This window comes from Pempheris klunzingeri, chromosome 1 (genome assembly GCF_042242105.1).
Source record: "Pempheris klunzingeri isolate RE-2024b chromosome 1, fPemKlu1.hap1, whole genome shotgun sequence".
NCBI classification, from domain to species: Eukaryota; Metazoa; Chordata; class Actinopteri; order Acropomatiformes; family Pempheridae; genus Pempheris; species Pempheris klunzingeri.
In genome coordinates, this window is record NC_092012.1 from 3358514 (window position 1) to 3383336 (window position 24823).

General features: G+C 41.5%; 3 protein-coding genes across 4 annotated transcripts; 2 read left to right on the forward strand and 1 right to left on the reverse strand.

Annotated features, from left to right (window-relative positions):
- Positions 1–3311: 3311 nt before the first annotated feature.
- On the reverse strand, positions 3312–13069 carry LOC139208171 (protein NLRC3-like). Its single transcript, XM_070837804.1, has 11 exons — positions 12956–13069; positions 11947–12063; positions 9854–9970; positions 9312–9434; positions 8994–9066; positions 7936–8167; positions 5848–7642; positions 5573–5746; positions 5038–5211; positions 4909–4955; positions 3312–4199 (listed from the first exon to the last, which is right to left on the reverse strand). Exons 1-11 carry the CDS (start codon positions 13021–13023, stop codon positions 3622–3624), a joined length of 3498 nt encoding a protein of 1165 aa, XP_070693905.1. The 5' UTR covers positions 13024–13069; the 3' UTR covers positions 3312–3621.
- A 1439-nt stretch (positions 13070–14508) lies between these two features.
- Positions 14509–20589, forward strand: LOC139205350 (V-type proton ATPase subunit d 1). 2 transcript variants are annotated; one of them, XR_011584458.1, is made up of 9 exons: positions 14509–14676; positions 16053–16224; positions 16864–17042; positions 17196–17275; positions 17485–17562; positions 18001–18177; positions 18313–18390; positions 19383–19857; positions 19925–20589. XR_011584458.1 is itself a non-coding variant. In XM_070835538.1 (8 exons), the coding sequence occupies exons 1-8, from the start codon at positions 14550–14552 to the stop codon at positions 19542–19544; spliced, it is 1053 nt and encodes a 350-aa protein (XP_070691639.1). In that variant the 5' UTR covers positions 14509–14549; the 3' UTR covers positions 19545–20589. The 2 variants fall into 2 exon arrangements, 1 of the variants encoding a protein (XP_070691639.1); XM_070835538.1 differs by having other exon boundaries at positions 19383–20589.
- Positions 20590–21393: 804 nt separating this feature from the next.
- On the forward strand, positions 21394–23925 carry foxr1 (forkhead box R1). Its single transcript, XM_070835824.1, has 7 exons — positions 21394–21514; positions 21785–21877; positions 22184–22428; positions 22753–22821; positions 23238–23365; positions 23447–23679; positions 23859–23925. The coding sequence occupies exons 1-7, from the start codon at positions 21394–21396 to the stop codon at positions 23885–23887; spliced, it is 918 nt and encodes a 305-aa protein (XP_070691925.1). The 3' UTR covers positions 23888–23925.
- Positions 23926–24823: the final 898 nt, after the last annotated feature.

Genomic DNA, 24823 nt, shown 5'->3' on the forward strand with positions numbered 1-24823 from the left:
AAATGAGGCTGGGCTTATAAAAGATCTCTTTTATCACATATGCACAAGCGTACAGCATATTTCTATATTTAAGTTTCTGTTCTCCTGATGTAATATTCTTGCAGAACAACAGATCTGGGTCTTTGGTATAATCATAACAAGCCAGTGAGTCTGGAGGACGACCTTTTCCTTCTGTGACAATGAGTTTCTGATTAATAGATTACAATCTCTGATATATTACATTTCAGTCCTGTGTTTCCTTTGTTTTACAGTGTCGCTGTCACATTGTTACCCAATTAGTAGTGGGATGTATGTTCTTACATACATATGACAACTTAAAGGGTGCAGCACTAGTTTTTCAATTTGTCTCATCTTCGTGGCATGTCCAAAGGAAAGGTTCGGATTGCTCCTAGCCTTGATGGTTGGCTGTCCGTTTTTGGAACATATCAGGTATATAAAGCAAGCACACAGTGGCTTTAAAATCAAAATTAAAGGATAACTCTGGTATTTTTAAACCCTATTTTTACATATATTGGGTTCAAAATGACTGCGTGAGTGAAAAAAGGTTTGGACTCGTACACACGCTCACCTGCTGAAATGCATGACGGAGTTGAAGTCGTAGGGAGTGGCCAAATTGTTAGTCTGCACCTTCACAAAGTTTGATTCCTTTCCTGCACGGTAGGAGAGAACAGCCCAAGATATTTAAGCACAGCTTGTAAGTCTCCCCTTGTTATGTCTTTTACTAACAGTGGAGTGAAATTGTTTGCTTATTATTATAACTTGTGTGCGTGCAGTCAGGCGTTAGTTCATATGTTGGCTTCCCTGACAACAACCTTCCTGCCTCTGTTATATGTAGCCCACATACAAATCTAATGGTCACCATCTAGTTATTAGATAAGCACAAGAGTTATGGAGTCACATTATTGGAATATTGTCAAAATTCCTGCAACTGGGGGGAAATTTGAATTACGTGATGTATAAGTGCAAAAAATTGTTGGATTGGAAATATTCCACATTAACTCATACGGTACACATCATGTAAATATTAAGTGTTATAAAAGTATGTTAAATCTATTTTCCTTATTTTAATACGTTTCCATTGCTTAGTCCATGGCATAAACTGGTTATTGTTTTCATTATCAGGAATTAAACAGACAACTTGGAGGCAGAGAACCAGCAGTTGCTTCTGTGGAGTCCTGCGTTATCCCTTAAAAACAGTATATCAGGTCGTTGCTTCACAGACACTCAACACAATGTGTGTGTGGTCACCTTCACAGTGCAGTGCATCCTAAATGTTTGCAATTATGAATTGACACATGTGTTTGTGTGTGTGACCTGAGGACACGGGTCAGTACTTATGTTTTTGGTGGGTGAGTGAGTGATTTAAGCTTTGCAAGTAGCACAGAATGATTATTTACAGTTATGTCATTTTTAGGCAACAGTGCAGTTCTGTGGCTCTAAGATACACTCAGCATTACATCGCTGTCTGGATCAGTACTCCAGTGTCCGTTAAAATGTGATATAGTACACCTACTGGGTAGTTCTGAGGAAACGGTCTGCTCTCTGATCCAAATGAATGCGCTGGACACATTAAATGAATCATCATAGCAACAGGGGTGCAGACTGAGCCTCTGTTTACAATTTGTTCCAGCACATTAACAAGCCAAACTATTTCCAACAGTGAGTGTCCTCCAGCAGGTCCTCATCTTCTGGACACCACAGAATTGAGACGGTTACCATTCAGAGGACCCACACACAGAGCAGAGGCAGTACTAAGGCAACACGGTGATGGTACTAATGCACAGTCCAATTCAGAGGTCAGAAACCCAAAAGGCAATTCAGCATTAAAATCATGTTTACTGCTTAATTTATGTATGTGTTACCTGTTGCGCAGACCTTTTACCTGTTTGTAATTAATACAAAGAACATTAAATAATCCTTCAACTATAAGTGATCACAGAAAATATTACATCCAAACAAATTACTGATTTATGTTAAGTCAGCTTAAGAAAAGTATGCAGCATGAATAAAAACACTGAACTTGGATCTTTTTAATGATGCTCCATTAATTGTGTTCCTTTGGGTAAATACACAGTACATTTCATTCTGTTAGTGTTAGTGTGAGAGCACCGGTGCTGGCGTGTAACTCCGTCCTCCTGCTGTGTGATGGAAGATGAAACCTTTAGTCTTCCGTGCTGAGCAGGTTGTGCACAGTGGGTTTAACAGAGCTTTCTTGCTGAAATCAGCTCCCTCCTGCAGCTGCAAACTAGGCTTAGGAGAGCAGAGAGAACAGGAAGACCAGTTGGGCTCTGTAGCGTCTGCAGAGGCAAATGACGACTCTCTTTAGCTGCTCCTTCTTACTGCAAGACTGCAGACTTTACATATGAAAAGCAAGTAACTGCAATACTATGCTGACACTGCATAACACATCTATTCACTACAGTAACCACATATTCATTATACATGTACACACATTTACATTCATACAGTGACATGGAATGAAGGACAAGTGCAGTAGTTCAGCACAAAACACAAAAGATGAAAACTCAGATAACGAGAACACGACGTAAAAATACAAAATAGTATAAAAAAGACAAATAAAACTGTTTTGAAATTATTTAAATTCCACTGAAATCACTCAGAGTTGAAGATATGACAATAAATAGCAGCAAATAAAAAATAGACATGCTATAAGGTAACTTTCTTATTTATCATACTCTAATGTATAGGATTGTCATTTTTAGATTAAACAGACTCGTTTTAAATGCAGAGAAGACCAAATACATGATGCTCCCCCTTCCTCTTTGTGTTTGGTTTAAGACTTTTAAGACTCTTCTAAGGACTTTTGACAAGTTACTTGTTAGGGCCAGTTAGTCATGACCCCCTTTTGCTCTAAACCACTCAGATACAGATATGTAAGAATGTGGCTTGACATACAACATTTGACTCAAAAATTAAGAATAAAACGTGGCTTCTTGTATAGGAATAAAGGACGTCAGATGATTGTGCAGTCCACTTTTAGCCTTAAAGCCTGTGTATTCTAGTGCTTTACAACTTATTACAAAGGACTAATTCAGTGCTCTTCATTGTTCTCTGTATCTGCCCTCAAACTGGAGTCTCATGGAGATTTTAAAACCTTATTATCTGATTCTTTTAATTCTTTAGTGTGTAATTGTTTTGTGTTTTTGCAGGAATGTTGCTTGTTTTCAGGATTCTTGCAAAAGAGAACTTGATCTCAGTGAGACTGACTGATTTAAATAAGGATTAAATAAATGTTTTCAAGGTACAACATCATGCATTCATTTTGTTTTTCGTGTATCTATTTACCTGTTAGTATTAGATATACCTTTGCTTAAGAAGGGTATTTGTCTGCATTCAGACATGACATTTTGGAGCAGAATAGCAAGCTTTCCCTCCTCACAAAAATCAATGAGTCAAGGTGTCACTTTACAGTCTTTCAATGCTTTTAAATAGCTGTTGGTCTCAGTCTTTGTGGAGAGCTGATATGTATCAGCATCCCTTTGAGCTCTATTTACAGTGATGAATCCATCCATCCATGACTTGCTCTTTCAGTCACTATTTCTAACTACTGCATACCTCGAAAGCCCACATAACACCGCTGCTCTACGCAAGAGACAACATTCATTCTTCAATCTGTGACAGAGAAACTGAGGATGGTAACAAGTCAGGCCCGAAATCTCTAACTTGCCCAAACCCAAACGCAGGGTAGAGGGGCTCAGTGAATGTCACGTTGAAGGTGTAGAGGAGGATCCGCTTCATAGATGACACTTTGAAGGGGAGACAGTAGAAGGACACAGTGCCAGCAGGCCAGTCCAGATACACCGCTACTCTGTTGGAGTCGGAGGGCGGGAGTGTGGCTATGTCTATCGGTGTGTTGTTGTGCCAGGCAGTGTAACCCTGAGCAGAGCACATCAGACCCCAGGACTGATCGTTCCATCCAATACAGCACTCATCGCCATCTCCTCTCCTCTTGATTCCTCTGTATGCCACTCCCACGTTAACCCTTCCTTTCCACTGTACCTCCCAGTAGAAGCGTCCAGTCAGACCTTCTCTACACAGCAGCTGTTTCCAGATGTCAAATCTCTCTGGATGATCAGGATATGGCTGCTTCTCCTTCACCTCCATCACTCGCCTGCTGTCGTCAGACAGTGAGAGGTTTCCGTTCGCTGTGTTTGGGTCCAGTAAAACCTCACAGGAATCTGATGGAGGAAACAAAACACGATGCAACAGCAGTTTGTAATCCAGTAAAAGTGTTCTCAGTGCAGAAACCGATAAGCAATGAAGTGTCAACCAATCATGTTTTTGTTTCATCATTGCCATCAGCCATTTGCCTGTGCTATTTAACTGTAACATTTTCATTTACCGTCGCCAACAAAGAAAATGCAGCTCGGCAGGGGGTGGCAGCCTGTTGCAGAGGTTACATTCATGTAACATACATGTATGTAACGTACATTTTTAAATCACAGTGGCAACTGTGTGGTGTTATTCAGCTCATTGACACTATGCTAGCTAGCGTTAGCCTCTGTGTATTTTGTCTGTGCATTAGTCATCACTGGCTTCATGACAACCTTACAGACACAAGAAGATGTCAAGTAGTTACTACACCCAGCCGGGAAATGTTAGAGCCAAGCCAGCTGGTTCTCCGTTTCCAGTCTATGCTAAGCTAAGATATCTATCTCCTGGATGTTGGCTTCATAATTACCATACAGACACACAGATTAAACCAAAAAATCTCAAGAAAGTGTACGATGTGAAGTATTATATGAATTTAAAAATCTTCCTGAAACCAAATGTAGTGCCTGAGTTTAACTGTAGCGTAACGTGTAACTATTCCTGCATGCTTCACCTGCTTTGAAGGGAGGATTGAGTTGATAATCAGATTACTGACACCAGAAAAAGCTGACTTACACCTAAGGGGAGATGGTTTCATTCGGCACTTTCCACAATGATCCATCCTGTGGAAGAGGTAGAGAGTTGTGAATGACAAAGAAAGGCAATGGGTATAATGTGTCTGTATAATTATATAATCTACTCTACTTGAGAGTTTCCAGTCTCCATTGTGGGTCATTCAGTCCAGCAGACAACAGCCTCACTCCTTCGTCTCCTGGATGGTTGAAGCTCAGGTCCAGTTCTTTCAGATGGGAGGGGTTGGACTTCAGAGCTGAAGCCAGAAAGGTACATCCTTTCTCTGTGATCAGACAGCCTGAAAGCCTGAAAACACATACACAAAGCTTCATGTTAGATTTACACCTTCATTAATAGATAGATTCATTAATTAGGTCATTTCCAAACTCCCTTTTAGCCTAATTTTTGCAAAAACATCGACTGTGTGCAACATAATGGACAGAGACAATGTGATTAAGTCTATGAGCATGATATTACCCAGTTTAATGCTAAACTCAATTGGTCAGAAAATCTTTCTGGAAAGGAGACAATGAAATATCGTCTCTTGCTCCTGATTGTTTTATGATCAACTCAACACAATCAGAAAACAGAAACCTAAATAGGATGAGTTCACTGATAAATAATGTGAATTGTTATCTAAATGTGAATCTATACAGCAGAAACCGACCTTAGACTCTCCAGTCTGCAGTCTGGACTCTTAAGCCCATCTGAGAGAAGCTGAACTCCTGTATCATGCAGGTCATTGTTACTCAGGTCCATCTCTCTCACACAAGAGTTTTTGGAGGTGAAAACTGAGACCAGAGCTTCACAGCTTCTCCAAGACAGGTTACAGCCACTCAGCCTAAAGAGGAAAGAGTTTGAGTGAGAAAAGTTTCCGTGTTCTTTGCCATAGAAATGATCATATATCACAAATCATATGCTTCCTTGTATCTGTACACCTACAGAGATGTTTTGGATGCTTTGACCACTGGCAGCAACCACAGAAGTCCTTCCTTTGAAGGAGAGAATTTCCTCAGGTCAAATTTGTCCAGGTCTTTTGGTGATGACAGTAAGATGAAGACAAGTGTAGACCAATGAGAAGGAGAGAGTTTGTTTTCAGTGAAATTTCCTGATCTCAGGTACAGTTGGATCTCCTCCACCAGAGAATGGTCGTTCAGCTCATTCAGACAGTGGAACAGATTGATGCTTCTCTCTGGAGAAAGACTGTCCCTGATCTTCCCCTTGATGTACTGCACTACCATCTCCTTGGCCTTTGGTTTACTTCCTGTTTTTTTGAGCAGGCCTCGTAGGAGCGTCTGATTGGTCTCCAGCGAAAGGCCCAGGAGGAAGCGGACAAACAAGTCCAGATGTCCATTTAGACTCTGTAAAGCTTTGTCAACTGCGCTCCGGTAAAGATGTTTAAAGTTAGATCTATACCGTAAATGCCTGGACCCAACTGAGAACCACCTTCTCCTCAGTAGATTGACACCTTTGTTAATGAAGGTTATGAAGACATAGAGAGCAGCCAGAAACTCTTGAATGCTCAGATGGACAAAGCAAAACGCCCTCTCCTGGTTCAGCACAGGCTCATTTCTGAAGATCTCTGTGAACAGTCCAGAGTAGACTGAGGCAGCTTTTATGTCAATGCCATACTCCTTCAGGTCTGACTCATAGAAGATCAGGTTTCCTTTCTCCAGCTGCTCAAAAGCCAGTTTTCCCAGAGTGAGAATGGTTGTCTTGGTCTTTGTGGTCCAGACTGGATCTGCAGCCTCACTGCTGTGATACTTCACATTCCTCTGTTTGGTCTGAACCACCAGGAAGTGGATGTACATCTCAGTCAGGGTCTTGGGCAGCTCTCCTCCCTCTGTGGTCAGCACATCCTCCACAACTGTTGCAGTGATCCAGCAGAAGACGGGGATGTGGCACATGATGTGGACACTTCGTGATTTCTCAATGTGCGTGATGATTCTGCTGACCTGCTCCTCATCTCTGAACCTCTTCCTGAAGTACTCCTCCTTCTGTGGGTCAGTGAACCCTCTCACCTCCGTCACCATGTCAATGTATTCAGGAGGGATCTGATTGGCCGCTTGCGGTCGTGTGGTTATCCAGAGGCGAGCAGAGGGAAGCAGTTTGCCTCTAATGAGGTTTGTCAGCAGCACTCCGACTGAAGTCGGCTCCGTAACATCGGTCAGGATCTCATTGTTGTCGAAGTCCAAATTAAGTCGACACTCGTCCAGACCATCAAGGATGAACACAACCTGGAACTCCTCAAACCTGCAGACTCCTGCTTCTTTTGTTTCGGTAAAGACATGATGAAGAAGTTCCACCAAGCTATACTTCTTCTCCTTCAGTAGGTTGAGCTCTCGGAAAGTGAATGGAAAGATAAACTGAATGTTTTGGTTGGCTTTGTCTTCAGCCCAGTCCAGGATGTACTTCTGGGTTAACACTGTCTTGCCGATGCCAGCCACACCCTTTGTCACCAGAGTTCTGACTGGTTCAGCTCTTCCAGGTAAAGGTTTGAACATGTCCTCACATCTGATTGTTGTTTCCAAATCTGGTTTTCGGGATGCTGCCTCTATCTGTCTGACCTCGTGCTGATCATTGAACTCTCTGCTCTCTCCCTCTGTGATGTGAAGCTCCGTGTAGATCTGATTCACGAGCGTTGGTTTTCCTGCTTTGGCAATCCCCTCAAATAAACACTGAAAGTTCTTCTTCAGGTTAGACTTAAGTTTACGTTGGCAAATCACAGCAAGAGTTTCTGAGGAAACAGCAGATAACATTAGTTGATGGATGTGGAGGTACAGTTAGATATTTGATGATTTGATGAGTGGCACGCTAAAATTACAAACGCATTATATTTACCTTAATTTGAAATAATGTTTCCTAATGAAAACTACTGTGTTCAGGTATCCAGCCCCGTATTAAGAACTTCATATTTAGGACAAATTATTCCAACATTTGGCTAATGTAGGTTCAAATCTGGAGTTCATAAATCTATTGGATAAATTCCATATTTCCAGAGGTGACATGTAATTCTGAAAAGCATCTTACTGCTCTGCAGAGTGTCGGCCAGCTGCATCTGATTTATACTCCTCAGGAAGTTCAGCGTAATCTTCAGAAAAGCATCTCTGTTGCTGCTCTGCTGCTCTTCTTCTTCTTCTCCACTCATTACTTCATCGTTGTCTACTGGCCTCTCTGAGCATTCGGGGTCTTCTGGACTCAGAGCTTTCTTCAAACTCTTCAGCTCGTTCTTCACAAAAGTCACAATGTTCTCTTCAAGACGCTAAAAGAAGAAAGTGCATCGTTTTAAATGTTCTCACGGTGATGGAGACAGTGAGCATCATATCCACCTACTCATGTTTGGAAGCTGAATCATCTAGAAACTGAAACATGAACGCTGTTTTGACCATAAACTCAAAAATGTTTAATGAACTTCCATAAAATTCTCAGTTCTTTTCTAAGCCAGTGGAGTCGCTTAAAATGTGTCCACTTGTTTTATACAGTCTGTAGTTTAAACATAAACACTGTTACAGTAGACAGAATGCAAAAATTAATTACTAATTAGTTATTATACCTTAGTGAATCTTTTTTTACTGTTGAGGGCAAATGTTTGCTAATAATAGTAAGTTCCATTGGCACGATCTCAGAGATAATGATATGTCAATCTTGTCTTCACAGCAAGACAAACTCTTGTTACAGGTTTAACAAGCCGTGGTGCCCTCCTGTCTACAGCCACACTAAACACTGTTCAGCTAGGCAGACATTAGAAAACACTGGCTTCCTTTATGTGAGACAGTCGACATTCAGGTTCCTGTCAAATGTGTCACTAAGCCAGTAAATGAACAACTGAACCAAAGATGTAATCAAACCAGTTTGGTGATATCTGGGACTTTCCACACGGAAGAACTGATGAAGGCTTTCAGTTAGTAGGTTCAACTGCCTGTAAAATATTACTTGACTTTGAACAATGCAGACTTTGGAAGTGCTTACAACTGTAATCACAGCATTCACTAATGCACATACAAATATAGCGCGCACAGTTCAGTGTCAGTGCAATACTTCCGTATTTGCACCATGTGTAAAAAGTCAACAGTTGAGCATTTACATACCATGAAAATGGAGTCCAGGTTTGTTTGATGTTCACGCAGATCACTGAGACCCTCTGAGCTCTTCCAGTGACCTCTGCAGACCCAGAGGTCATTTCACACATGATACACATGCACACACAAAACAAACTCCTACTAATACTACTGATAGCTACTAAGAATACTGGACTCTGAGGATGTGTTTGAAGTTTCTCTTTGCTCACGTAAGATGTGGATGAATGATTTTGTGCCACCGTTATATAGTTTGAAGGCCAATCGCAGTCCAATATGCAACTTACTAAAGTATGATGAAGAAACTTAAAACCTCAAAAAAAGTCTTACCGTGGCTCAGTAATTGTTCCTCCGTCCCTGAACTCAATAGGCACATCTTTAGACATGTCACTACTCATGGACACACAGCTGGGTGCAGGTGCAGGTGGGTCTGGTCTCTCCTGCTCCACTGGCCTTCAACACAACAGAAACATTCACATTGATCTTAAAGATATATATATATATACTTTAGTAAGAGATTTCTGAAATGTTTCCCTACAACCAATAGTCATTCTGAGACTCAGGGACTATATTTAAATACATTTAGAACAAAGAAACAGGATCAGAATTGGTTATGGGAGAACTTGCCAATGAGTACTTTTACTTCTGATACTTATTTTGCTACCAATACTCAAGTATTTTAAGTAAGATTTTGAATAATGCCGTTGACTTGAGTGTTTTCTGCATTGTGGTGTTTGTTACTGACACCACATGTAGGTTGAGGGCCAATCATTACAACTTACAAAAGAGTGATGAAGATATTTGGAAGCTCCAGCACACAACTGCAGGTCAGTGGATTCATACGATAACATACTCGTGCTTTAAAGTCTTACTGTGGCTCAGTAATTGTTCCTCCGTCCTTGAACTCAATAGGCTCATCTTTAGACATGTCACTCTTCATGGACACACAGCGGGGTTCAGGTGGGTCTGGTCTCTCCTGCTCCACTGGCCTTCAACACAACAGAAACATTCACATTGATCTTAAAGATATATATACACTACCGTTCAAAAGTTTGGGGTCACTTAGAAATTTCCTTATTTTGGAAAGAAAAGCACTGTTTTTTCAATGAAGATAACATTAAACTAATACATAGGTGTATAGAGGCCCATTTCCAGCAACCATCACTCCAGTGTTCTAATGGTACATTGTGTTTGCTGATTGCCTTAGAAGGCTAATGGATGATTAGAAAACCCTTGTGCAATTATGTTAGCACAGCTGAAAACAGTTTAGCTGGTTAGAGAAGCTATAAAACTGACCTTCCTTTGAGCTAGTTGAGTATCTGGAGCATCACATTTGTGGGTTCGATTAAACTCTCAAAATGGCCAGAAAAAGAGAACTTTCATGTGAACTCGACAGTCTATTCTTGTTCTTAGAAATGAAGGCTATTCCATGCGAGAAATTGCCAAGAAACTGAAGATTTCCTATAACGGTGTGTACTACTCCCTTCAGAGAACAGCACAAACAGGCTCTAACCAGAGTAGAAAGAGGAGTGGGAGGCCCCGCTGCACAACTGAGCAAGAAGACAAGTACATTAGAGTCTCTAGTTTGAGAAATAGACGCCTCACAGGTCCTCAACTGGCAGCTTCATTAAATAGTACCCGCAAAACGCCAGTGTCAACGTCTACAGTGAAGAGGCGACTCCGGGATGCTGGCCTTCAGGGCAGAGTGGCAAAGAAAAAGCCATATCTGAGACTGGCCAATAAAAGGAAAAGATTAATATGGGCAAAAGAACACAGACATTGGACAGAGGAAGATTGGAAAAAAGTGTTATGGACAGACGAATCGAAGTTTGAGGTGTTTGGATCACACAGAAGAACATTTGTGAGACGCAGAACAACTGAAAAGATGCTGGAAGACTGCCTGACGCCATCTGTCAAGCATGGTGGAGGTAATGTGATGGTCTGGGGTTGCTTTGGTGCTGGTAAAGTGGGATATTTGTACAAGGTAAAAGGGATTTTGAATAAGGAAGGCTATCACTCCATTTTGCAACGCCATGCCATACCCTGTGGACAGCGCTTGATTAGAGCCAATTTCATCCTACAACAGGACAATGACCCAAAGCACACCTCCAAATTATGCAAGAACTATTTAGGGAAGAAGCAGGCAGCTGGTATTCTATCTGTAATGGAGTGGCCAGCGCAGTCACCAGATCTCAACCCCATTGAGCTGTTGTGGGAGCAGCTTGACCGTACGGTACGCAAGAAGCGCCCATCAAGCCAATCCAACTTGTGGGAGGGGCTTCTGGAAGCGTGGGGTGAAATTTCTCCAGATTACCTCAACAAATTAACAGCTAGAATGCCAAAGGTCTGCAATGCTGTAATTGCTGCAAATGGAGCATTCTTTGACGAAAGCAAAGTTTGAAGGAAAAAAAATATTATTTCAAATAATAATCATTATTTCTAACCTTGTCAATGTCTTGACTATATTTTCTATTCATTTTGCAACTCATTTGATAAATAAAAGTGTGACTTTTCATGGAAAACGCAAAATTGTCTGGGTGACCCCAAACTTTTGAACGGTAGTGTGTATATATATATATATATATATATATATATACTTATCAGTAGAAGATTTTTGAAATGTTTCCCTTCAAACAATAGTCATTCTGAGACTCAGGGACTATATTTAAATACATTTAGAACAAAGAAACAAGATCAGAATTGGTTATGGGAGAACTTGCCAATGAGTACTTTTACTTCTGATACTTATTTTGCTACCAATACTCAAGTATTTTAAGTAAGATTTTGAATAATGCCGTTGATTTGAGTGTTTTCTGCATTGTGGTGTTTGTTACTGACGCCACATGTAGTTTGAGGGCCAATCATTGCAACTTACAAAAGAGTGATGAAGATATTTGGAAGCTCCAGCACACAACTGCAGGTCAGTGGATTCATACGATAACATACTCGTGCTTTAAAGTCTTACTGTGGCTCAATAATTGTTCCTCCGTCCTTGAACTCAATAGGCTCCTCTTTAGACATGTCACTCTTCATGGACACACAGCGGGGTTCAGGTGGGTCTGGTCTCTCCTGCTCCACTGGCCTTCAACACAACAGAAACATTCACATTGATCTTAAAGATATATATATCAGTAGAAGATTTTTGAAATGTTTCCCTTCAACCAATAGTCATTCTGAGACTCAGGGACTATATTTAAATACATTTAAAACAGAGAAACAAGGTTAAAATTGGTTATGGGGGTAAATGGATGACTGATACCTTTAATATGATGATGTCTGGACTAGTTCTATGAGACCCATGATTGATCCCACCTGACTTAAAGCACCTTGTAGGAGAACCTGAACTATAATCATTGCATGCCAAGCTTTGACCGAGCCTCATTCTGAACCTTGCAAGGCAACTGGATTCGCAAGATTACTATCTTGCAAGACCACATTGGCAGACTACAAGTTATGTGTTTGTGGCTGATCCATGGCAGTGCAGACCATGTAGTGGTAAGATATGTGCAGGACTTAAGTGTGACGACAAAAGCATCAGTTATATCAGTGCTGGAGAACAAAGAACGGCACTGAAGGCTTTTCGTGACTGGAAAAAAGATGCTTTTGCTTCTCTCCCGACTGGATTTGGCATGAGTCTTAACAGTGTTATATGGTTTATTGATCTGATTGGTTGAAGTTAACTTGTCTGACAGATGGTTCATCCAACCACCTGCTGAGCATTTTCCAATTTCAGAGGGAAACATTGTACTTTTTACTCCATTACATTCATCTGACAGCTTTAGTTACTAGTTACTTTTCAGATCAAGATTTTATAATTGGAGCCATTTTGCCAATGAGTATTTTTCCTTTGGATACTTATTTTGCTACCAATACTCAAGTATTTCAAGTAGTGTCGTCCAATATGCAACTTACAAAAGTATGATGAAGAAACTTAAAACCTCCAGGGCACAGCTACACGTGCTTTAAAGTCTTACCGTGGCTCAGTAATTGTTCCTCCGTCCTTGAACTCAATAGGCTCATCTTTAGACATGTCACTCCTCATGGACACACAGCGGGGTGCAGGTGGGTCTGGTCTCTCCTGCTCCACTGGCCTTCAACACAACAGAAACATTCACATTGATCTTCAAATATATAAAACAACATTTCTGAAATACTACATAAAACTATACACAGCAGTCAACGCTACAAATCCCTCATTAAAGTGTCACATTTGCGTATCAGAGAGTTCTCCATGCTTGAACTGCATGGCCTGATACATTAACGGGTCACTGTTCATGGACACACAGCTGGGGGCAGATGAGTCTGGTCTCTCCTGCTTCACTGGGCTCCAACACAACAGAAACAGTAGAGGTTGAATGTGCAGTTGAGCTCTGAGATGGCAAATGTTAAAAAAGTGTTTATCCGACCTTTGTCTGAGAAACATGACAGCCACAGCAGAGCTCAGAGGGGCTTCAGAGGCAGAACCCCCGTCCTCTCTCTCCTCAGATACATTCATGGTGGAGGGTTCCCCTGGATTGTCACAGTAAAGGCTCCATTAAAAGGCTTTTTATATAAAGAGACATGATCCCCCCCCTATCAGCAATACATCAGTCATACAGTTCACCCAACAGTTAAGGATTCTTACCTGTCAAACTCACATCCTCATCAAATTAAAAACACTGTAGAATAAAACAGACAACGCTCCTCATTCTCCCTCCAGTCCTTTCTGTGTGTTTGTCTGATGTATCTCTTTTATATCCTCCTAGATTTAGTTTCACATTCCCAAACCAGTCCAACCTGTGGCATACGGGAAAAAACACAGATCACATGACGTAGTTCACCTGTATCTCCAATAGATGGTGGTAATTTATCTCATCCAGTGTTCAGAGCCTTTCTTTTTTCAATTATTTTCAGTTTTCAGTTGCAGATTTATGCAACAAAACTGCTTTGATAGGATTAGGCATCAAATCTACTTGATTATGTTTCAGTTTGGGTTGAAATAATAATTTTTGAATTGTGATTTCAAACCAGACACAAGCGGTAGCTTCCTGGCAGAAAACCCTGAAGGCAGACGTCTCCCATATGCTGCCTGATATTAGAGGTCAGGTACATAAACAAGAAATATAACCTTTCCAAAACACATTTATAATGATACTTTTATAGATTAATTTGATTTCCAAAGATAAAAACTTAACATGCATAGGGAACAGAATGATACCAAGAGAATGTAATGTGTCATTTAAACACCCGTCTGTGTTAATAATTGATCCTTTGACTTCTTGCTGCTGCAAAACTACCTCACAACTGTATTTATGTACAGTGGATTACTTGAGATATAATATAAATATAAAGTATAGTGTAGAAATAAAGTATATTATGTTGTGACAATTAGAGGATGATGCAAACTGTGCAATCTATTTCTATCACACACACACACACACACACACACACACACACACACACACACGCACACACACACGCACACACACTAGCAGATGACTGATCAGATGATGGTCACGTGCTTTGATCAGCTGATCTGTCGGACGGACGGTTTTCCTGCGGCACGGACGGATCTGACGGTCAGACAGGATGCCTTTCTCCGAGCTGTATTTTAACGTCGATAACGGCTACCTGGAGGGGCTGGTCAGAGGGTTTAAAGCTGGGATACTGTCCCAGGCGGACTATTTGAACCTGGTCCAGTGTGAGACCCTGGAAGGTGAGTCAAACCAGATTCTAGCTAACGGCTAACAGCTAGCCGCTAAGGCTAATGCCAGTAGCTAACGCTGGCTGTCAGTCTCAGAGCTAGTTAGCATAGACAGCTCGGTTTACATCAACGGTTAAAATTGATTATAACCGTAATATCCAACACTCTTCTGTTTGTTATTATGACTACTACTACTCATATAGCTTCACATCGATAACCTGCGCAGATATAAGGCGAAATATCTCCCTCAAATTGGCAGTTTAAGCCTGCTAGCCTCTAGCTAACACAATGCTAACTAGCATAAGCCAAGCAATTAAAGCCCAGTGTTCTGTCGTTTATTGATCAACAGTGGGGTTTTTTTTTTAGAGGAAGTGAAACTACAGCTGGGAGACATTTTACTTTTAGAATTTAACTGCAGCTTTGAACAAATGTCGTGTGCTAGTAGCTGTAGCTAGCTCTGCTGCGCTAACATTAACGCTGTGGTCATAAGCGATTAAACTGGCTGCTTGTCACCGTTTTCTACAATATCTGATCAATATAACATCAATATAACATCAATATAAATCCGGTTGTATTGCAGTAAACGCTCCATGTTTACTTGTTTTGCTAAGGACAAAGGTTATGACATTTCCCAGCAGTCTCTCTGCCTACAACTATACTTCACTACACTCTTTAGAGTTTCATGGTTTTCTTTCATTTCTGATCAGCATCTAAATCAAACAGTGAAAAATCAGAGTATCAGTTACTGTTTATGTTGTTTTATGTCGAGTACTCTCAGCATTTTCGTTACCATTTAACAAGATTGTGACTTTGATGAAAATAAATGTAAGACTAATGTTCACTGTGATGGTTTGTTTCTATGTTTGTGTCTCAAGCGAAGTCAAGTTTGTACAAACAGCATTTTATATCACAGCGAAATTTACATCAGTGGCTACTTGGAAAAGTCTAACATTGCAGTTGTCATATATGGAAAGCAGCTGAAGACTCATCTCTGTTGCTGTGTGACTGTTACCTTCACTTTTTCTAGTTTTGTACTCTGTTTCATTGAGGCTTCATTTTTAAACAGTTAAAAAATGGCAAATAAACTTTAACCACTAGGTTAAGACACATCTGTACAGAGGGGGCTCAGTTTTCCATCGTTACGCCTCCCTGGGACCATTTGTCATGGAAGTGGCACATGTCTGTCTGCATATGGACTGCAGTGCATAGAGATTTAGACATTATAAAACCCATAAAAAAAAAACTGCACCTTACTTAAAGTGAAAAAATAGAAACACAATGGTGTGGTCCTCCTGAGTTCAAGAGTTTGTTGCCTTACTTGTCTTACAGATTGATTTTTTTCCTGATCACCTCTTCTTTATCTGTCCACGTGTCTTCCCCCCCTGTAGATCTGAAGCTCCACCTGCAGAGCACAGACTATGGCAGCTTCCTGGCGAACGAGGCGTCTCCTCTCACCGTGTCCGTTATCGACGACAAGCTGAAGGAGAAGATGGTGGTGGAGTTTCGCCACATGAGGAACCAGTCGTACGAGCCGCTGGCCAGCTTCATGGACTTCATCACGTGAGCTCAAAGCTATTGTGTTAAATGTACATTTGCTCTTGTGTAGCTTTTAAAGGGACATGATGGATACACAACAACCTTGGACCTCCAATGAGAGCAAACTCTTGTGATGGCACCATTAAAATACAGACATTTTAGTCACACATACTAAACATTACGGAGGAGTTTTCCAAAGCATAGCGTACGTTTTCCAGTCGATTTCCTACCAACAAGACAGCACTGGTCTGAATTCATTTCACTATAACCTATAACCGTGAATATTCCGTCATTGTTTCTCCTTTGGCAGAGCTTTGTCATCTCTTTGCACTACAGACACAAGCAAGGGGCTGTTGTGAAACTCACTGGTGCATTCAAGTACGCTCTGACATCTGAGCACTGATAATCATTTGCTGTAACACAATCCATTGACGACTCATGAAGACTGTCCGGTCGTTCTTGAGTTTCCTTGAATGCATCAGCAGGGACAACTTTTAAAGTGGCTCCATCTTATAAATGTACTAAAGTAAAGGCAGTAGATTTACTATCTCAGTCTGAGCAGGTTGTATGTTACTGTGGAAAATGCTATTAATGGGCTATATAATATATACAGTTAGCGTCTCTGCCTCGTCTGAAAACCTCCCCCCTGCCTTGTGACTCCAGGTACAGCTATATGATTGATAACGTCATCCTGCTGATCACGGGCACCCTACACCAGAGGGCCATCTCTGAGCTGGTGCCTAAGTGTCACCCACTGGGCAGCTTCGAGCAGATGGAGGCGGTGAACATCGCCCAGACCCCCGCCGAGCTCTACAACGCCATCCTGGTGGACACGCCCCTCGGTCTGTACCCCCCCACCCCCCTGTGTAAACTGCCATTTAAACTAGACGTGGTAGGAGAAGTGTCTCCTGCAGATCTCTAGATGGCACCAAAGCTTCAACATTCAACATTTCTGCTGCTGTGATCTAAATTCTCTTCTCTTTTTTTACTTACAGCTGCATTCTTCCAGGACTGCATATCTGAACAGGACTTGGATGAGATGAACATTGAAATCATTCGTAACACACTTTACAAGGTAAAGCAGGATGAATATACTAAAGAGAAACTAAGAGATCTAAAAATCATAAAAAAGATACTAACAATAACTCAAATATTGCAAGACAAAAGATATAGTACATTGAGCAGAGTTTTATTTTATAATTAGATTTTAAATGAAGATCTGTGATGATTTTGTACATCTGTTTAGTTATTTTGTGTTCTGTTGCTTACATTTTGAACCATCAGGCTTACCTGGAGGCTTTCTACAAGTTCTGCTCCACCCTCGGAGGAACCACAGCTGACACCATGTGTCCTATTCTGGAGGTGAGTCTCTGCTCTGTTTGTAGGGTGAAAACACACACACACACACACACAGCTGGTGGAGGAGGCCTGTTTGTCACATTCTTAAGTTTAACGAAGTCCTGTTTATTACCTGAAGATATATTGATTTATTTGATTGTTTTATTAAATTGAAAAGAATCTGGTGAGATAAAAGATTATTTTGGTTATTTAGGCTGAAAACAAATGAAAGATGATGTCAGTGAACATTTTTCTGTTCAGTATCTGCATTTTTTCAGCTTTAACGTTTCCTCATCAATAGAAAACATAATTTGGTCAGCTGGAAGTTTCTGCTGTTCCAAATGAGTTGTATATAGATGTATTTTGCAGGAGACGAGCCTGGTTCAGTGTCACCAGTCGGCGTCTGTGTAAACAGGCTCACTTCTTGTTGCTCCACTGACTTGTTTCTTGTTTCTGCCGCAGTTCGAGGCAGACAGGAGAGCCTTCATCATCACCATCAACTCATTCGGCACAGAGCTCTCCAAGGAGGACCGCGCCAAGCTCTTCCCCCACTGCGGCAAGCTTTACCCAGAGGGCCTTGCTCAGCTGGCCCGTGCGGACGACTACGAGCAGGTCAAGGCCGTCGCTGATTTCTATCCCGTAAGTCCAAAAGCCAGAGACCCGCTCAGCTCAGCCCAGCTTCTAAATGATCTCTCTGATTTTTTTTGAATGCAAAGTTAAAGCGAAGCCAGTCAGACTCCAATGATCATGTCTGAAATTGGCTCGTGTTCTCAGGAGTACAAGCTGCTGTTCGAGGGTGCTGGCAGCAACCCAGGCGACAAAACACTGGAGGACCGTTTCTTCGAGCATGAGGTAACACACACACACACACACACACGAGCAAACACACACACTCACTCCCACGTGGAGCAGCTGCTCGTGTACATGAAGTCCAGCTGCAGTCTGGCTCAGTCTGGTCTCTGCTGTGGACACTGGAAACATTTCTAAAGCATCATTTTGCACAACCGTCTGTTTCCTGCAACCTTCTCTGTCGTCACTCTTTTTAAATGTTTATTAACTGGATCTCGCGGCACAGCTGCTGTCAACAGCCTGGGGTTTGTTTGTTGCATCTGATGATGATGTGATTGTAAAATAATGATTTTATCATCAGCTCGGTAATGATACGGGCGGGCTCCTTAATAATGCTTTTTTTCTATGACAATTTTATAGATGCTACCAAAAGTATAGTCTTTTATTTTATTTTTCAGTTCTTCTGCATTTTTAAACACTCAAAGCAGTTTCATAACAACTAACAACAATAAGAGTTAAAACTTCTGTTTCAGCACCGTGACATTTTTCCACTCAAAGCAACAAAAAATAAAAACGTATTTACCGGGGATGGGACTCGATTTCCGAATATTTGTTAAAAATTCTAAAAAATCAAAGAGCTTGTGCGGCTATCGTCTTGGTTTAAAGAGTGTATTTTCCTCTGTTTTTACCAGCACCTGGTGGTACGGCTGTCAGGAGCAGTAGAGATGGACTCATGTTTGTGTTAAAATGCGGGCACAAAAAGTTGTTTAGGCAGCCTGAGTCTCATTTCATCCGATCTTCCAGCTAGAAGCAGCCTTTGGTATTAGCTGTGTTAGCTTAGCTTTTATCCTCCTCCTTGGGGAGATCGCCCCTCCCTCTCCTGCTGCAGCGATCAAATCAACGTCTGCTAAAACCAAACTAATTCATACATTTAATTCTGCCACAAGTAATCTGTGTTTCAGCAGGAAAGAAAAAAACTGTCCATATAGCGAAAACAACAGTGCAGCGAACTTTGAGTGATCATCAACGTCTTCCTCCCTCCCTCCTGCCTGCAGGTGAAGCTGAACAAGCTGGCCTTCCTCAATCAGTTCCACTTCAGCGTCTTCTACGCCTACGTCAAGCTGAAGGAGCAGGAGTGCAGGAACATCGTGTGGATCGCCGAGTGCATCGCCCAGCGGCACCGCGCCAAGATTGACAACTACATTCCCATCTTTTGAGCCTCCCCTTCTCCCCCCCCTCCAATCTCGCCTTCTTCTTCCCACCACCACCACCATCATCATCATCATGTCATTCAGTCCTATGTCTTGAACAGTGTCTCCAATCCTGCCTTGGTGTTAAACATTCTGATGGTTTGATGCTAAATTTTCTCACATTCTTCACTCGTAGGTGTAAAGTAGTTCCTTGTTGAGTCCCAGCTAAGTAGGACACGAGCCTGTTCCAGCACAGGTGGTTGGTGTTTGTTTTAGAGGAAATAACTCATTTGATTTTCAAACACTAGCCTCTGATTGTCTAAACTTTGTGACGCTCAGTGTGTTGTGTGTTTTTTCTGTGTGTGTGTGTGTGTGTGTGGCACGTTTTTATCCACCTGCCACATCAGCTGATGAAGACACCAGACAACGAATTTGCAATTTACCAAATCCAGGAATTAACAGCTACCGGGACGGAAAAGCCTCGCAGGTTAATTTATTTTTACTGTGAGCTCCCAGCAGAGCAAACACCAGCCATCTTTATGAGATCATGTCGACCTCCAGGCATACGACACAGTGGAAGCTTCAGCACACTCAGTGTTTTGGATTTATCGCCCATCAAAATCAGTGAAAAGACAAAAGTTAATGTTGTAAATCTGAACCACATTTGACCTCTGAACTTCAGCCAGTCCAGAACAAAGCAGACACGAGAACATTCCTCTGCTCGGCATCTCTATATATTTATTTTAGTTTTAGTGCTAGGTTTTGTCAGCATGTCTGGTCATTCCTGTGATCCCCCCCCCAAAAAACTAACGAGTGATCCCTGTTCCTGTGTGAGTCTGTAAATGAGGCAAAATGTAGTGACGATATGACAGAATTAATGTTGAAAGTAAACAAAGATATATATATAAATATTTAAAGATAACTTTACTGTATGATTTGCTTTTTTTTCATGCTGTAAAAATTGATTTATTGCCGTTTTGATCTGTTTCTTACTTGTGAAACGTGTACTGTAAATGTGACAAAAAATTAAACGGACTGAACTGCACTGTCGCAGGTCTGGAAAATTTCAAAAGACTCATCAAACAGCTTTGAAATATCTCCTCTGGTTTTGTGTTTGTGCAGGTGACCGATGAAGACAGCTGTGTGCGACTGAAGAGTGAGGTTTCTTAATTGCTCGCTGACTTTTTAATTTCTTCCGTTGCAGTTTCCATCGTCAGCCGGCTGTGAAGCTGCAGACATAATAAGACAGCAGGATGCTTTGTCATTTAAAATGTCTGAAATAGAAACGAATATCTCCACAGCTGTCTGACTGGGTTTCAAGCACAGTGTAAAATAAATACTAAAGAGTCTACAAGTCTTCATGCTAACAGCTCTGAGAGGAGCTTTAATCACTGTGTGCTACGCAGGTGTACGAGTTCCTTCTGAATTTAGAGAAAATCAGTTTGAGGGATTATATAACAGCAATTTGAACTTGTTTTTGCTAACTTAAGGTCCACATGCTAGCCTTTTCCAGAGCTTTCAGCTGTATCTCAAGGTCTTCCTCAGATTGTTGTGATCAGTGTTGCACACCAGGCCGGGTGATCGGGTGGATTAGTGTTTGTAATGAAACTGTTTAGCTTCAGGATCTTGACACAAATTCTTTATTATCAAATTGTGAATGTATGAAACATTCAGATTTGTTTCACTCTAATTTAGCTGCAGGCGCTAAAAGGCCCCTGCACAGAGTGATTCAGCACAGAGTGATTCACAGGTACAGGCTTAACGTTTAATTGAGTCCAATCAGGCTCCAGCTGTTGAATCAGTCGGTCCACCTGTGAGTCTCCTCAGAGAGCTTCTGAAAAACTGGGAGAAACAGACTCATGAAACACATCCAGCCATGACTTTACAGCTCAAAACCAAAGCTCGACTCTTTGACCTGCACTGCTCGGTGGGCCTGACCGACTGGGACATGGACAAGGAGCTGAAACTGGCCACAACCACCGACCAGTTGTACCACGGTGACTAGTTTTCTTTTTCCTGTAGTGTTTGGTTAAAGGGTTTCTGTCATTCACTCTTATTGATTCCAGCACAGAAAACCACTGAGGGTTCTTCTGACTAGTTTCAACACAGATTATCATTAAAGGAGGTTCCATTCAGTGTTTCATGTAACATTCAGGACGAGTGGCTGCAGTCTAAAGGGCAGATCAGCAGATTTTTACAGTGCAAAGTGTGTATTTTGTCAGCATGTGATGTCTGTGTGTTTAGTTATCGTGTATCTATGATGACAGATGACAAACTGAGTGATCAATATGTGGTCCAGAGACCTTCTGCAAGAGCCTCGAGGAGAAAAGATGAATTCATTTGGTACGATAAGACGTCAGGTGAGCTGAGGGAGAAAAACATTGAAGTGAAGGTGAGGATGTGACTGTCCAAAGCCTGTCACCTGTCTGTGGAGCAACCTGCTAAATCTAATGGTAGTTTGACAGGTTTCAACTGCAACTCTGTATGTTCAAACCTTTTACTGAACGTCATTCTGTCACCATTTTAAAATTCTCCTCTGATGTTTCATGGTTTATCACCACAACATATTCTGATTTCACATTTAGGTTCATGTCTTGCCAGATGAATTATGCTGAACTTCATGTTGCAGCACCCTGAATGTCCGCCATGATTTTCCCGTCCGTCAGACACCTTCGTGAAGCCAAACCTGTGGCTGCTGGTGAATCCCAACATCGCCTCCCCGATCCAGTTCTCAGAAAATGCAACAGATCTGCGGACTCTCCGTGAACCTGCTGAGGAAATCCAAATGCCCCCACTGGGCCCTGCAGGGACCAAACGTCAACCTCCCACAGCACTCCACAGGTTTACCTCCCATGATGCTCCTCTCCAGGAGGGAGTGCTGCGCTCCGTTTCCTCCTCCACTGAGTACATGGTACAATTAACACTGCAGACATCAGTCACTGGTACACAGCATGTGTGTGTGTGTGTTTACGTTCACAGATAAAACACATCCACAGAGCATATTTCATTGTGAAATGGGTGTAATATTCCTCACTATGTTTTCAGTAGTGTATAATCCCCTGAAAACCAAGAAGTGTGAGTAACAAGCAAGGTGTTTATCCATTTCTAACTTTAACTGCACTGGTTGGAGGAGTAAGAGGAGGACCCATCTGTACAATAACATCTTGATCACATGCTTTTACATTTACACCTGGAACTTCTTGTTTAGATTTGTCCTCTTGTCCTCCTTTTTCAGATCAAGAGTGAAAAAGCTTCCTGTCAACCAGCCAAGAACAGACGCAAGGGAAGGACCACAAAGGCCCGGGTGAGAGCGTGAGGCTTGGGTCCAGCAGGAGGTTCTGTGGGATGTAGGGAGCCCTCCAATCACCTCTTAGCATCTTAGCATGAGTGATGGGGTTTTACATGAACACAGTTTTCTGCTTAGGTTGAGTTATTTCACATATGAGATTTGTTTGAAATGACTCTTTTCTCTGTTTGGAAAAAAAGCTTCTGTGCACCAATCAGCATTTAGCAATTGTTTGGGTGACATCTGTCAATCAAATGTGATCAAACTGATGAAGCAGATCAGCTTTTTTGGGAGTTTAAGTGCAGAATCACATTCAGAACATCTCTATTGTTCCACATTGAGGGAATCCATGCTGGAAATGTTAAAATAAACTGTCATGCACAAGTACTGTGGAGTGGAATGACCTTTTTTAATTAGTTTCTGTCTGCCTGCAGGACAGTAAGACCCTGAAGCCAGGATGCTGGCCTCGTCCCCCAGTCAATTACTGCATCCTCATCGCCTTGGCGCTCAAGAGCAGCCACACCGGGAGCCTCAAAGTGCAGCAGATCTACAACTTCACCAGGTTGGTTTATGATAGTTAAAATCCCCACAACATGTTTCTGTGGAAGGTGAAATAATCATCAGAGGGCCTGTCCTTTCCCAGAGAGCACTTCCCCTTCTTTCAGACAGCCCCGGATGGCTGGAAGAACACCATCCGACACAACCTGTGCTTCAACAGCAGCTTCCGCAAAACCTGCAACCAGCTGTGCAGAGACGGCAAGAGGAAGTCGTGTTTCTGGCACCTGACTCTGGACGGACACCGCCGGCTCAAGGACGAAATCCGCACGTTGACAGGAGAGTCCTTCAAGCAGCTGGAGAGGAGCATGTCCCACCCTGGTGAGCGGGAATGAATCCTTCTTTACTGACCACCAAATTTAAGGGAACTAGTTTAGTATTAATTAGATAGATCAGAGGATTCTAGATACTATGCTTTAAGTCTCATGACTTCATCACTGAGTTGCTGCATGTGACAGACAGAAAATATTTATTACTGATGACTTTTCTTTTTGTTTCAGATGTAATTCAGAGTTTACTGGCACTCTGACTGCAGTTGCATGAGACATCGAAGAGTTTAAATCAGTGCATAATAAAACTATGCAGAAAAGTTCTTCTGTTATACTGTTTATTATTTATGAATTATTTTGGAGATCCCTTCAGATCATTTTTGATTTATTTCTAAATGCAGTCAGCAGAAGATGTTTGTGAATGTCATCAGTTAAAATAACATCTCTAAATAAATACATTTTTTGTGCAAGTGTGACTGTCCAGTCAGATTGATTTATTCCCTCTAAATAAGAGGAAAATACTTTTTTGTCCACAGTGTCAGTGACCTCGAACTGTTACTAATCACTGTTGGGGGGGGAAAACGCTGGTTTGATCAGGTCTTGTAGTAATAATAACAATAATGGTGATGATAATTGTTTGTACAGCACTTTTCAATACAAGAAACAAAGTGATTCATAACAGTCAAACAAACAAACAGAAAAAACAAGAAAGGTTTTGCCAAATGAGCTTTTTTAGATATAAAAATGTGTCTTAAGGAGTGACTAAAACAGGACTAAGCCTGATTGTTCCCAAAAATGAAATGAAAAATAATTTATTAAATTAAATAATTCAAACTACAGAATGGTGGCAAAGTTTCCAAGCATCTTTTTCCCTTCAATTTCTTGTCATTTATCAGCTGCGATATTTACAGACATGCTGATTCACCAGCCTGGTCTGGGAAGGATGATTAAAATCTGGATTAATTATTTTCTGATATTAAATGTTCCGTATCTGCACCTTTCTAGTCATTTCGATCACTCAAAGCACTTTTATATTCCATCTTCATTGAAGGAGACTATTCTTTCACACACATTCAGTGTCTTGCCCAAGGACACTTCAACATGCTGGCTTAGAGGAGCCTGGAATCAAACCACCGATCTTGTGATTAATGGACCTCTGAGCCACAGCCGCCCTTTCCGGAGTCATAAAACCTTGA